Source organism: Garra rufa, chromosome 12 (assembly GCF_049309525.1).
Source record: "Garra rufa chromosome 12, GarRuf1.0, whole genome shotgun sequence".
Taxonomy (NCBI): Eukaryota; Metazoa; Chordata; class Actinopteri; order Cypriniformes; family Cyprinidae; genus Garra; species Garra rufa.
In genome coordinates this window covers 25,442,549-25,457,251 of record NC_133372.1, presented here as the reverse complement: position 1 = coordinate 25,457,251, position 14,703 = coordinate 25,442,549, and the positions used below count along the sequence as shown (strand labels likewise).

General features: G+C 36.4%; 1 protein-coding gene across 2 annotated transcripts in view; it reads left to right on the top strand.

Moving 5' to 3' along the window:
* tmem131 (transmembrane protein 131) overlaps positions 1-14,703 on the top strand; it is a 50,608-nt gene that overhangs the window by 25,285 nt on the left and 10,620 nt on the right. For both annotated transcript variants that reach the window (XM_073851158.1, XM_073851157.1), the window contains exons 6-30: positions 271-387; positions 485-607; positions 731-811; positions 918-1,068; positions 1,147-1,203; positions 1,321-1,382; positions 2,179-2,287; positions 4,111-4,219; positions 4,300-4,453; positions 4,548-4,718; positions 4,829-4,939; positions 5,118-5,252; positions 6,879-6,983; positions 7,106-7,192; positions 7,510-7,662; positions 7,833-7,908; positions 8,001-8,115; positions 8,206-8,344; positions 8,461-8,570; positions 9,155-9,227; positions 10,676-10,827; positions 10,912-11,054; positions 11,175-11,358; positions 13,945-14,130; positions 14,433-14,588. In XM_073851158.1, coding sequence (XP_073707259.1) covers positions 271-387; positions 485-607; positions 731-811; positions 918-1,068; positions 1,147-1,203; positions 1,321-1,382; positions 2,179-2,287; positions 4,111-4,219; positions 4,300-4,453; positions 4,548-4,718; positions 4,829-4,939; positions 5,118-5,252; positions 6,879-6,983; positions 7,106-7,192; positions 7,510-7,662; positions 7,833-7,908; positions 8,001-8,115; positions 8,206-8,344; positions 8,461-8,570; positions 9,155-9,227; positions 10,676-10,827; positions 10,912-11,054; positions 11,175-11,358; positions 13,945-14,130; positions 14,433-14,588 — 3,059 coding nt within the window. The remainder of the gene's footprint in view (positions 1-270; positions 388-484; positions 608-730; positions 812-917; positions 1,069-1,146; positions 1,204-1,320; positions 1,383-2,178; positions 2,288-4,110; positions 4,220-4,299; positions 4,454-4,547; positions 4,719-4,828; positions 4,940-5,117; positions 5,253-6,878; positions 6,984-7,105; positions 7,193-7,509; positions 7,663-7,832; positions 7,909-8,000; positions 8,116-8,205; positions 8,345-8,460; positions 8,571-9,154; positions 9,228-10,675; positions 10,828-10,911; positions 11,055-11,174; positions 11,359-13,944; positions 14,131-14,432; positions 14,589-14,703) is intronic.

Here is a 14,703-nt window from a genome sequence, read left to right as displayed (position 1 = left end):
TTTCTGAAGGATCATGTGACTGGAGTAATTTATGCTAAAAATTTAGCTTTGAAATAACAGGAAAAAATAAGTTTTAAAATATATTCAAATAGAAAACACTTCTTTTAAAAAATAAAATATTTCAGAATTTTACTATTTTGCTGTATTTGAATCCAATAAATGCAGGCTTCTTTAAAAACACTAAAAAAAAAATATTGCTTATAGATTTTTTACAAGTGATGTATGTAATTAATGCATATGTAACATTCTATCTTTTTTTTTTTTAAACAGATAATTCCACCTGGAGGCAACACCTCATTTGATGTGGTGTTTCTAGCTCGAGTAGTAGGGAATGTAGAAAATACATTATTTATTAACACATCGCATCATGGAGTGTTTACATACCAGGTACATTTCATGCACTTATAAATGTTGTTCTGTGTGTGAGGTATGGTGTAACTATTAATGCAATGATCCTAAATGCCTTTGAACTGTTTGATTTTAGGTGTTTGGTGTGGGCATACCCAATCCCTACAGACTCAGGCCCTTTGTAGGGGCCAGAGTTCCAGTAAATAGCAGCTTCTCTCCACTCATAAGCATCTTCAACCCTCACAGTGAACCACTGCAGGTGCATAAAACTTATCTCAGAATAGTGCTCCTATATCATATTTTCTTCCATACCACTGTTCCATTTTGGCTGTATATCTAAATAATAAATCTGCATCATCTTCACATATCCTTATGGTTTTAGGTTGTAGAGATGTACACCAGTGGAGGAGACCTACATTTAGAGCTGCCTACTGGACAGCAGGGTGGCACCAAAAAATTATGGGTTAGCATAACTTTATATTCACATTTCAGTGTGGTCATTATTGTGAATCACTGTTGAAGTAGATTTTTTAGTTTTTTTCACATGCTACCTTTTTTGTGTTTTTTAGGAGATCGCTCCATTTGAGACGAAGGGTGTGATGAGAGCCAGCTTCTCCTCTCGAGACGCTGACAATCACACAGCCTTCATCAGAATAAAAACAAATGCGTCCAACGAGGACGAGTTTATTATCCTCCCTGTAGAGGTTGAGGTCACCACAGGTTGGTTAAAACAATCTTTCTTGATAACATTTTGTCAATGTTATTTAGCACTTACTCATGTTTTGTGCATCTTCCCAGCACCTGGTATATACTCCTCCACAGAGATGCTGGACTTTGGTACGCTTCGATCGCAAGGTGTGCTTTTTCCCACACTTCATTTGATGATAGTTTGGTTGAAACAACTAAATTGTTTGCAGGATACTGATAATGTGGAAAAAAATAACAAATTTCTGTGTTCTTTCCATTTTACAGATCGACCGAAACAACTAAATTTGCATCTGTTAAATTCAGGAGCAAAAGATGTATCGATCATGGTAATTTGTGGCTAATTATATGGCTTGTTTATGCACTACTGTTCAAAATTTTTGGGTTGTGTAAGATGTTTAAGTAACACTCTTGTGTTCACCAAGGCTGTTTATTTAAACAAAATGTGAAAAATACAGTATGAATAGTAATAATGTGAAATTATGTGCAGTTAAAAATCATTTTTATAATTTAGGAAATATTTTTTCTTTAAAGTCTTACTGGTCCCAAACTTTTGAATAATAGTGTAAATCCGGCAATGTCTTTGATTTAAAGGGGACAGTAAAACCAAAAATTCTGTCATTAATTACTCACCCTCATGTAGTTCCAAGCCTGTATTTTTGATGAAACCTAAGAGCTTTCTGACCCTGCATAGACAGCATGTTCAAGGCCCAGAAAGGTAATAAGGACATGCATTGTGGTACTTCTGTGAACGTGCATCAAAGAGATTGTTTAATAAAGTCTGCATTTTTGTTTTCTTTGCATACAAAGTATTCTCAAAGCTTCGTAAAATTACAGTTGCACCACTGATGTCATTTGGACTATTTTAATGATGTCCTTACTACCTTTCTGAGTCTTGAATATGGTAGTTGCGTTGCTGTCAATGTAGGGTCAGAAAGCTCTCGGATTCATCAAAAAAATCTTAATTTGTATTCTGAAGATGAACGAAGGTCTTACAGGTTTGGAATGACATTAGGGTGAGTAATTAAAAACAGAATTTTCATTTTTGGGTCAACTGTCCCTTTAACCAGTGAATAAAATATCACTTGTAATGTTCTTATTGTGTTTTTGTATTGTGTTGTATAGAGTGTTAGGCCAGCTCCATCGAATGAAGCGGTTACAGTTGAGTTCAAGCAAATTACACTAAAAGCTGGAGAGAGCCGATATACCAAAGTTGCAAGTATTAGTTTTGATGGTAAGCACTGTTCTTTTTCACATCACCTTTGACCTTTGTCCTAATATAAATTACAATGCCATTTTTTCCATGTTTAATGTTGCTGCTTATGTTAAACTGCATTAAATAACTTTTTTCCTACATCAATCTACACTCCATACACTAAAATAGCAAAACAAAAAACTGTTTTTTAACATCTTTGCAAATTTATTAAAAATTAAAAACTTAAATGATTCAATTGCATAAGCATTCATACCCTCATCTGGGACAGTCGAAATTTAGCTCAGGAGCTTTCATATTGCTTGTAGATATTACTACACTTCGAGTGAAGTTAACCTGTGGCAAATTCAATTGAATGGGTATGATTTGGAAAAGCACATGTCTTAATAAAAGGTCTAACAGCTGAAAATGCATATCGGAGCAAAAGTCAAGCCCTAAGGTAAGAAAAAAACTGCCTGTAGGGCTCAGAGACAGGATTGCATCAATCTGGGGAAAACTTCAGAAAACATTCTGCTGCATTGAAGGTTCACAGAAGCATGTAGTCTTTGTTACCCTTAATGGAACACGTTTGAAACAAGCAGGACTCTTTCTAGAGCTGGCCTCCTGACCAAACTGAGAATAATGGAGAAGGGCTTTGGTTAGAGTGGTGACCAACATCCTGACGGTCACTCTAGAATGAGCTCCATGATCATATGTGTAGATAAGAGAAGCCTACTGAAAGACAAACTTCACTGTAACACTCCACCAATCTGGGCTTTATGGCTGTTTGGTCAAACTCAATCCTCTCCTCAGTGGAGACATAAAAACAAACTAAGGACACTCAGATTGTAAGAAACAATATTCTGTGGACTGATGAACCTCAATTCCAAGCATCATGTTTGAGGGAAAGCAGCCAAAGCCTGGTTTTGAAGCCTTGAACACAATCAAACATTTCCAAAGCCTGTATTCATACCCTTATCTGGGACAGTCGAAATTTAGCTCAGGGGCTTTCATATTGCTTGTAGATATTACTACACTTCGAGTGAAGTTAACCTGTGGCAAATTCAATTGAATGGGTATGATTTGGAAATGCACATGTCTTAATAAAAGGTCTAACAGCTGAAAATGCATATCAGAGCAAAAGCCAAGCCCTAAGGTAAGAGAAAAACCTTAGAAATGTATAAGTCATGTTTGAGGAAAAGCAGCCAAAGCCTGGTTTTGAAGCCTTGAACACAATCAAACATTTCTGGCGAAACCTGAAAATGTGCATTTGCCCACATCCAAGCTGACTGAGCTTGAGAGGTGAGGCGAAGAGTGGCAGATAATTGCCAAATTGCCAAAGATGTGCGAATCTTGTTGCATCATACCCAAACAGACTTGAGGCTGTACTGAGTTAAGGGTGTGAATACAATGTACTTATTGCAGTTATTTTATTTTTAATAAATGTATGAAGTTGTGACAATTCTGTTTTTGTCATTATGATGTGTGGAGTGTAGATTGATGTGGAAAGAAGTAATTTGAAGCACTTTAACATAAGGCAGCAACATAACAAAACATGGAAAAAATTAAGGTGTATGAATACTTTCGCAAGGCACTGTATCTCATCATTTTATCAATATGTCAAAAGTTTCTGTAATGAATGATCATGTGCATGTTGATTAGTGCAAAAAAAGTGCATATTCTGTGTAGACCCGGTAATAACTTGGTCTGGTGACATCAAAGCAAAGTCTGTTTACAATGTTACCAGTGCTCTTTCATTCTTGATTTATTTATAAGACAACAGCATTCATTGTTTTACACGGAACTAAATGTTTGTTTACAGACATAACTACAGAAATGTTCATGGTGTTTGTTGGTTTTTACAGCTTCAAAAGCAAGAAGGTCAGACCAGTTTTCTGGAAAAATTACAGTGAAGGCAAAAGAGAAAAGCTACTCAAAACTTGAAATCCCTTACCAAGCTGAGGTTTTAGAAGGGTAAGGTTTCTTTAAATTCACCAGCATATATTTACAGTTTTGTAACTGGTTCACAGTGTATTTATGCTCACTGTTTCCAGGTACCTGGGCTTCGACCACACAGCCACCCTGTTCCACATCAGAGACAGTCCTGTAGATCCAGTGGACAGGCCCATCTACCTCACCAATACATTCAACTTTGCCATACGCATCCACAATGTGTCACTTCCAGAAGAAGCCAAGACAATGTTCAACGTAAGCAATTTTTCTGTACTCTGGATGCGGGTAATCACATTTTTGTCTGCAGAAATTCTACAAATATTGCTTGTTTGTTTGTTTTTTTTAACAGGTGCATAATTTCAGCACGCCAGTTCTTATCCCTCCCCATGAGTCCCGCTACATTTTCTCCCTTCTGTTTCGCCCAGTGCGACCTTCCATCCACATCGACAGCAACATTCTCCTCATTACTAATGCTTCGAAATTCCACCTGCCAGTCAGGGCTTACACAGGCTTCTTGGAGGTATGTTAGAAAGATCCTACAAGTGACAAACTGTCACTATTGTAACCCGAATTATGAATTATTGATTATTTTAGAGCCTAATGATTTGTCTTCACTTTCTTATTTAACAGCCCGTTGTTCTTCCTCCCTGTCTTCGAGAGTACATCCTAGACTTTGGTGTCCTTAGTGCTACAGACACCAGCAGTTTGGTGTTTGTGGTGGTCAACAGCAACCCAATTGAGGTACGAGGTCATCATGTTCAGTACAGTGTGACATTGTCATTTGGAAAAAACAGAGAAGTTCTGTTTATGTTTCTGAGGCATTACTGAAGTGAGCAGTGATGTTGATATGGCTTGTTCTCTGTAAATAAATTATATTTTACATTGTATAGATTATATAGAACCATCTCTGTCCTTACAGTTGGAGATAAAGTCATGGTTGGTGACAGGAGACAGTCTGTCAATGGAGTTGCTTAACACAGAAAGAGGGAACAGAAGTATAGCACTGAGCAGAACACAAGAGCTCCAGAACACATCAGCCGCCCAATACAAAACCGTAAGAGCATCTTTACCATTTCTTTACTGTCTGTTACCAAAACTTGTATATGGGCAGTTGTACACATATAAGAACTAAATGTTATGGAATAACTAAAAAAAAGGGTTTTTAAGTGGTATTATAGAAAAATTATGTTCGGTAGTGACATTCTATAAAGTTACACACAGATTTTCAGACTTTAAACACATTTCTCAAAATCTCAAAATTATGGGACCTATTTACTCACACCTTGTAGCTATAAGAAAGGGGGACACAGGAATATTTCCTGATCTTAAATGTAGGGATTTAATTCAAATCAGTCTCAGCCAATGGACTAAAACATTCACTGTTTTGGTAGTCACATGAAAATGGGGGGCACATTTTTTTACATGAAGTTTCATAATTTAAAAAGAAAATAAATATATATTTTTTTAACTTCACTTTTTAAAAAAATCAAAAAGATATTTTAAAAACGACAATAAAATAAAATGCAAAATTTATTTAAAGGTAAAATTTAGGGTTTAGGATTTGACCCAATTGCAAGTACCCAATACATGATGAATTTGTTTATTAAGCTAATAATATGTTTAATGCTATTGTGGATAATAGCAGATAATAAAATGATCTTAGTAATTATGTAAGATTTGAATACTTAAATGCTTTTAGCAGTTTGCACCTATTCTGTAGATTGGCCCATATATCAGAGTCAGTTTCTGTGTAATGGATAGCATTACAGATTACACCTTGTGTTTATGCTGGAATATTCGTTAAGAATAATAACTCTGTTTATCATAATAAATATCTTATAAAAGTATTTATAATCCACATACAAAATAGGGGACACTGGGTCATGTTGAAAATTTTATGCAAAATTAAGTATGTTTGTATTTTTATATGAAATGAATGAAAAAAAAAAACCTGAAATTACACACTTCACTACAATAAATGTTGATGAAAGTTTAGTTTAATTTTACAAAACAGGATAAATGTATAAATATTGTATGATCTTAATGAATGTCAGGGAAAATGTTACAGATTTTAAAGATTGCAAACAAAACTCACAATCAAAAGGAGCCTTACATGGCTATCTCGATGTACAGATTGGATAATATCTGCAGGCAGTCACAGGACTTCCGGTGGAATCTTTGCATGTCCGTACTTGTGGTAAAATTGCAGAAGTGTTGCAAGATTTGTGGTTTTGGCTTACAGCAAGCACATATGTTATTTCAGACATTTATGTTTTAAAGACCCAAAGTAAGCCAATGTAAACCGATTGTTTCAGTTAGACTATTGTCTTTTGTATAAGTAGAGGCATAGTTCACCCAAAAAATGAAAATTCATTAAAGTCAATAATTACTCACCCTCAAGTCTTTCCAAACCCTTAAGATTTTCTTTTGTCTTTAGAACACATTAAGATATATACAGCAATACAACTGACACATTCCAATAATAAATAAAGATCTTGATTTTGGAATGACTTGAGGGTGAGTAATTAATGACAGAATTTTCATTTTGAGGTTAACAATCTCTTTAACAATACAGTTACACTGGAGTATGTACGTATATTTGTTTAGGAGAAGCCGGATGGCTACAGAACATCATTTGTACTATTAGGTGTTCATAACTTCTGATTTTATGTCCTCACAGGTGATTTTAGCCTCAGGCTACTACGCAGCGTTTAAAGTCACTTTGGTGGCTAAAGCTTTAGAGGGAATTTATGATGGAGCCGTACATATCACAACAGACTATGAGGTATGCGTTTCTTCCAGAAAACACCCTTTTACCTTCTTTTCCCAAAAATGTTGCTGAAAAGTGGTGTATCATTAAAAACACAAACTGTTTTCCAAACTTTCAGTTTATCTGTGTTTTTTCAGATATTAACCATCCCTGTAAAGGCTCTCATAGCGGTAGGAACATTAAGCTGTTCCCCCAAACAAATCATTCTTCCCCCTTCATTCCCGGTAAGTTTGCAAAAACAAACCGTTCAAAATTATGGGTCATATCCTTTTTACTTTATTCTTGTTTTAAATAATGGTTTAAAAGTTCCTGTTAATTTCGATTTCAAAGTAATGAAGACGCATCTATTGTACATGTAATGTAAGCATGTGTGATTCATCCTTGCTTTTACCTCCAGGCACTGTTTGAACACCACTCTGTGTCCAGTGCCATGTGCTAACATGACCTGTTTTGCAAACCACTGTTATTTTTAAACCAGCTTATTAGGTTTCAGACCAGATTTTCATCAGCTGTGTTTTTTTTACTGTCTGTTTTTATGAAGGGAAAAGTTGTTCACCAAGCATTCAGCATTCAGAGTTCATTCTCACAGAAAGTAAGGCTTCAGCAAATTCGCTCTCTCACGGAGGACGTCCGGTTTTACTTCAAACGACTTCGCAATAACAAAGTGGAGTTGGAACCCAGACGAAAGTCCAAGGTGCCAGGCCTGATTACGACATTATAACGCTATACTAAATTCACCCACAAATGCACCTGCTCACAGTTTGCTTTTTGTGCTATAACTACAACAGTACAATGGAATCCTTTTGAATGAGTCAGATGTTTTATATCCTAAAATCTAACCTTTGTTTTTTACTTCTTTTCCAGATAGCAAACATTTATTTTGATGCCAGCTTGCAGTGTGGTGATCACTGTTATGTGGGACTACCGTTTGTATTGAAATGTACGCTTTCTGTACCTCAAAAAGTAATTTTTTTTCTAAATTGCTTGTTGTTTTTATGTTTTCACTGAATACTCCTCTTTTTTTGCCTGCAGCGGAGTCCAGACCCCATGGTTTGGTTATGCAGGAGGACATATGGGATGCTGATGTAGATTTACATCAGCGGCTTTTGAAAAGATGGCGAGAGCTCAAAGAGCAATCAGGCCTTGAGTAAGTCTGATACATCTTTCTGTAAACCAGATTTAGATTACCATACAGTAAATGTATTGTATCTTTGATGTGATTCTCTCGTTTGTTTAGAGTTGAAGCTTTCTTTGAAGTGAACACAGATCTGCAGAAGAATGTGCAGGCCAAAATCTTAGCGCAGCTCACATGGCCCTCGCTGGTCAACTCATCACAACAGATTCATTTTCCTCTCACAAACACCAACGGCTCTTCGGTGAGTGCATACACACATCAACTCAACACTCGGCTCAACACATTTTACCATGTTTAAATCAAATATAGTGTTTTTCCTCAAATCACATACATTGACCTGAACTTGTGCCTTTGAAGGAGGAAGAAGTGATTCTAGAAAACCCAGCCGATGTCCCTGTCTATGTTCAGGTTCTTCCGCTGGCTCTTTACCCAAATCCCTCAGTGTTCACAGGGAGACTTGCTGACAGGTAAGGCACTTCCTATGCGCTGAACTAGGGATTCTGATGTTATAGAGCCCTATATGTGACCATGGACCACAAAACCAGCCATAAGGGTACATTTTTTTTAAATTGATGAATAATTAATCTTTCAATTGATGTATGGTTTGTTAGGACAGGGCAATATTTGAAAATCTGAAATCTGAGGGTGCAAATAATACAGGGAAAATCGCCTTTAAAGTTGTCCAAATTAAGTACCTAGCAATGCATATTCCTAATCAAACATAAAGTTTAGATATGTTTACGGTAGGAAATTAATAAAAATGTCTTCATGGAACATGATCTTTACTTAATATTCTAATGATTTTTGGCATTAAAGAAAAATCGATAATTTTGACCCATACAATGTATTTTTGGCTTTTGCTACAAAAATACCCATGCTACTTATGACTGGTTTTGTGGTCCAGGGTCACATATATAATGTGATTCTCATGTATGAAGACAAAATATAAACTAAATATACCTACTTAACCTAGTTAAGTGTCAGTTTTTTGCAATATTGTTTAGCACTAATGCTGATTTCATCTAATATCTTTTTGCTGTTGTTCCTAAAGGTTTCCTTTAGGAAAGTTGTCTAACATCAACATTGACACAAATACACTGGAATTCCAGGTCCATAGAAATTATGTGAGTAACACTTATTGTGACTGTGTAGTGGCATTTTATTGTTTAATTGAGTCAGTTTAACTTCATTCTTCTACTTTCCAAAATTTCTTTAATGGTATCCACTCAAATTAAAGGGATAGTTCTCCCAAAAATGAAAATGTTGTTGTCTGAACACAAATCAAGATATATTTGATGAAGTCCAAGAGCTTTCTGAGGGTTCGTACAAGGCGCTTAACATGCTTGAAGTATCTGAATTTTACTTTTTGAAATTCAAGGCCTGGAAAAACTTTGAAAATGGCAACATTCCTTAAGAGGTACTTGAAAAGTGCTTGAATTGTTGAAACGCTGTGCATCAATGACATAAGTGTTTAATTTTCTCAGTAAGCACATATCTTTTCATGCAAAATTCACGCAATTTAAAAACTAAATATAATATTTTTCCCACTTATTTCAGGTAATGTCATAAAACTAGTCGAGCTAAGCCAATAGTAGTACTGACATTGCCATGTAAACATGGCTGAAGCTAAATCAAAACAGATGAACCGAATCAATTAAGTGAGTGATTGATGCTGGAACCGCTCTGATTGATTCAGACTCGACTTCGATCATTCATTTCAAGCAATTCACTAGCAAAAACCAGATCAAATTAAAAGAGCCGTTCATTTTTGAATATTGACATTGCTTTAAATGATTTTAAAAAGCATGTATAGTGATAAGTGAAACCTTTGAAACCTTTTCAAAGCGCTCCAATCGGATTGCGTAGCGTGAATCATTCGTTTCAGATCGGGACTTCGGAAACGCAACCCTGGAGTTTTTAAACTAAAATGGGGTCTCCAGCATTTTCAAAAGTCTCAGTTTTTGAGGGTCGAAAACACCGGAGTAGTGTTAAACGACTGGTGTAACCGTAGCAAAAGTTATGCATTTAAAACTAAAACGCACTAGTGTAAACGCAGCCTAAGATCGGAACTTCTGAGCGTGTTTTTAAATCTTTTGCTTCAGATTGAAACTTTGCAGCACGGATTGTGAATCTTTTGATTTACATTAGGATTTCGAAGCGGGTTCGCAAGTAATTTGATTTAGATCGGAACTTTGCGTATCATTTTATTAGTGTATTTTTTATCTATTTATCTTTTTTTTTTATTTGAAAGATAAGACATTTGTTTGATAAGTGAGATCTCTGATTGAAGTCCTTAACAATCAAAAAAGTAGTGCTTAAAGTCATTGAAAGTCCTGGAATTTCATATTACAGTATCTGTATGAACCCTGTATAGACAGCAATGCAACTGACATGTTCAAGGCCCTGAAAGGTAGTAAGGACATCATTAAAATAGTCAATAAAAGAAAAAGGTTTGGAATGACTTGAGGTTGAGTAATAATGACAGAATTTTCATTTTTTGGTTTGGTAAGAATTGCGGTACAGTGGTTATGGTGTATCGTTATGCTGCTAATGATTTCTCTATGTGTGTCAGTCTTCAGTGATGAAGAGTTCCACAGGATTTTTTGAAGGTTTGACCCGGCCCTATGTCTACAACATGCTCCTTATGCCTGGGGAGGTAAAGTCCTTCAACGTGAGGTTCAGACCCATCGCCAATCACAGTGTCTCTTCTCTGCTAGTCGTCAGGTGAGCTTAGTTTACCAAAACAAATGCTGAAAATTGAATTGTGTGAGAGTACCGTTGTACATTACCCTTGTCATGTTTGCACAGGAACAACTTGACGGTAGTAGACTTGATCATGGTTCATGGTCAAGGCACCACAGAGAGTCTGAAACTGGCTGGTAAAGCCCCAGGTCTCGGCAGCTCTCTGAGGTTTAAACTTACAGAGGCATTTCTCAAAGACTGTTCAGAAGGTAAGTGTCAGAATTAAATTTGAAATGTTTTCATTGTTATAAACTAGTTTAAGATTCTGTACCTTTCTGATTACATACTACTTATGCTGATTGAATGTCTGTGTTTCTCATTCCTTTAAGCTAAAGCCAAGGAACCAAACTTCACTCTTCGAAGGACTTTCAGGCTGGAGAACACAGGGCTTCTTCCAATTCACATTCGATCTATGGAAATCAGTGGCAATGCATGTGAGGGTTATGGCTTCAAAGTTCTCAACTGTGAAGAATTTGCACTCAAACCAAACACTTCAAAAGACCTCGTCATACTGTAAGTGATTTCATGGTTACTTTTTAACAGAGTACCAATGCAGCACTTTAAGGTGTTCTGATATACGGTGTTGTTCAAATGTTTGAAATAATAATAATATTAATGATAATAATAATTTTTTTTAAAGAATTATGCTCAGTAAGTCTGAATTTATTTGATCAAAAAGTTACATTAATGTTACAATTTATTTTAAGTTTTCTATTTGAATACATTGAGTTGAATACACAAAATTGAATTGATTCTCTTGATATTATCAGTGTATGCACTACTATTCAAATGTTTGGGTTAAAGGGATAATTCACCCAAAAATGAAAATTTGATGTTTATCTGCTTACCCCCAGTGCATCCAAGATGTAGGTGACTTTGTTTCCTCAGCAGAACACAAACAAAGATTTTTAATGAAAACCGGTGCAGTCTGTCAGCCAAATAATGGACGTGGATGGGCACCAGACCTTTAAAAGTAAACAAAAACATACACGGACAAATCCAAATTACACCCTGTGACTTGTGATGATACATTGATGTCTTAAGACACGAAACAATCGTTTTTTGCAAGAAACTGAACAATATTTATATCATTTTTTACCTTTGATACACAGCCACGTCCATCTGTCCTGAGCATGAGCTTGTCATCCGGCTCGTTACACATGTACGCACTCTGGCGTAGTATACACAAACACCGTAAGCGATCTGTCGCGTGAATACAACACTCATTGTTTACACAGTGCACAGAGATTGTGGGTATAGCGACTATTCAAAATGGTAATTACTTGCGCTTATCCTGATTGTTCAAACCAATTTAAAGCTAAAAGATTACGTTTGCTTGAGCAAACTCATCCGGGACTTTTCACCGATTTCCCCTTACGGCGTTTGCGTATACTACGCCAGAGCGCATACATGTGTAACGATCCGGATGACAAGCTCGTGCTCAGGACAGATGGACGTGGCTGTGTATCAAAGGTAAAAAATGATATAAATATTGTTCAGTTTCTCGCAAAAACCGATCGTTCCGTGTCTTAAGACATCAATGTATCGTCACGAGCCGCAGGGTGTAATTTGGATTTGTCTGTGCATGTTTTTGTTTACTTTTAAAGGTCTGGTGCCCATCCACGTCCATTATTTGGCTGGCAGACTGCACCGGTTTTCGTTAAAAAAAACACAAAAACACAAAACTTGTGTTCTGCTGAAGAAACAAAGTCACCTAAATCTTAGATGCCCTGGGGGTAAGCAAATAAACATCAAATTTTCATTTTTGGGTGAACTATCCCTTTAAGAAAGATAAAATAATTTTATTCAACGAGGATGCATTAAAGGGTCAGTTCACCCAAAAATGAAAATTCTGTCATTAATTACTCACCCTCATGTTGTTCCAAACCATGTTGTTTATCTTTGAAATTAAGATGTTTTTGATGAAATCTGAGAGCTTTCTGACCCTACATGGACATTGACAGTAAGGATAAAATAGTCCATGTGACATGTAAAGATGAATTATAACTCATTATAACACTCATCATTAAAGTAAAAATATAATTAAAAAAAATTCTGGAGGTTTACTAAAAAACAATCATTGAAATGCCTGGTTTGGAAAAGTGTTCAGCCCCTTAGAATATACCATTATAAACTTGCTCAGGTACAAGCAATCAACTTCCAGATTTCACCAGCACATTGCCTAGATCAGGCTGTTTGTCCAAAGTGGATGGCAGAGCCAGGAGGACATTGAAAAGAGAAGCTACCAAAAGGCCAAAGTCAACTTTGAAAGACTTTACAAAGCTTTATGGCTGGTTCGGGTCAGAAGTCTTTCTCATTTGCGCTATGCAAAAACACATTTGGAAGACCCTGATACCTTCTGGAAAAAGGTGCTATGGTCTGATGAGACCAAAATTGACCTTTTTGGACTGAACTGAAGCGCTATGTTTGGCAAAAAGCCAAAAGCCCTTCAGCTGGGTCTGGGCGATTGGTCAGGATTGAAGGGAAAATGGATGCTGCCAAGTACATCTAAATTCTTGAGGAAAACCTGCATCCCTCTGCTAGACAGCTGTAGATGGGCAGGTCATTCACCTTTCAACACGGCAATGACCCTAAACATGCTGCCAAAACAACAACGAAGTGGCTTAAGGATAAGAAGGAGAATGTCCTTGAGTGGCCAAGTCAGAGCCCTGACTTAAATCTAATCGAAAATCTGGATGGATTTGAAGAGTGTCCATTGCCACTCACCACAGAATTTGACTGAACCTGAGCAATTCTGCAAGAAAGAGTGGGTAAATATTCCCCAATCAAGGTGTGCAAAGCTGGTACAGACATATCTAAAAAGACTGATGGCTGTAATTAAAGCAAAAGGTGGCTCTACAAGTATTAAATCTAGGGGCTGATGTCTTTTCAAACCCTGTTATTCTAGTTTTGTTTTTTATGAATTTGCAGAACTGTTGTGTTTTTTGTTTTATTGGTTTGATGTAAGACCAAAAATTCAAAGGGGTATGATGATTTTCTATAGGCCCTGTATTTGCTAAAATTTATTTTATAAAGGTTCAGTCATGAATAGCAGTTTCCATAAGATGACTAACTCATCTGTCTTGTGAATTCATGCAGGTTTACACCAGATTTCACATCATCCAGAGTGATCCGGGAGCTGAAGTTGGTGACTGCGGGGGGTTCAGTGTTTTCGTTTGTGCTGAATGCGTCATTGCCGTATCACATGCTGGCAGTGTGTGCTGAGACCCTTCCTCGACCCAACTGGGAGCTTGAGCTCTACATAATCGTCTCCCTCATTATGAGGTTTGATTTCTCATATCTGATCACCTAATAGCCAAAAAAGTCTAAACCCAGTCTTATAACCATTGTTCAAACAAAATAATGCCTTTGTATATATGGCACACAATTCTGTATTTTAAATCTGATATTTAGACTTGACTGTCACTGCTGCTTTTTGCAGTTTTATGGGTTTTCTTTCTGTAAAAGAAAACTAGAGTAAAGAAAGTCACGTTAAAGAAATGTTTTAGTCACTATTTTTTAGTTTATAATATTGCTATATGTTTTAAACGGGTGATATTAATAAAGTACTTGTCTTTTTTCTCTAGCTCCATGTTCCTGCTGGTCATCGCTACTGCCTATCTGGAGGCCCAGGGAATATGGGAGCCTTTCAAACGACGGCTGTCTGTGGAATCCAACTCTCCCATGGAGACTGGAAAACCATTTGATCTCAGGGAAATTGTACGAATTCAAAGTGATGCTAAGTGAGTGAGGATTTTTTATTACACTTTATATCCTTCATTCATGATGAAGTGACATTTCATTTTGTTTCCCTCTTCTTTAATCCACATTTTATGTAAGAAGTTTAACAAAATGCAT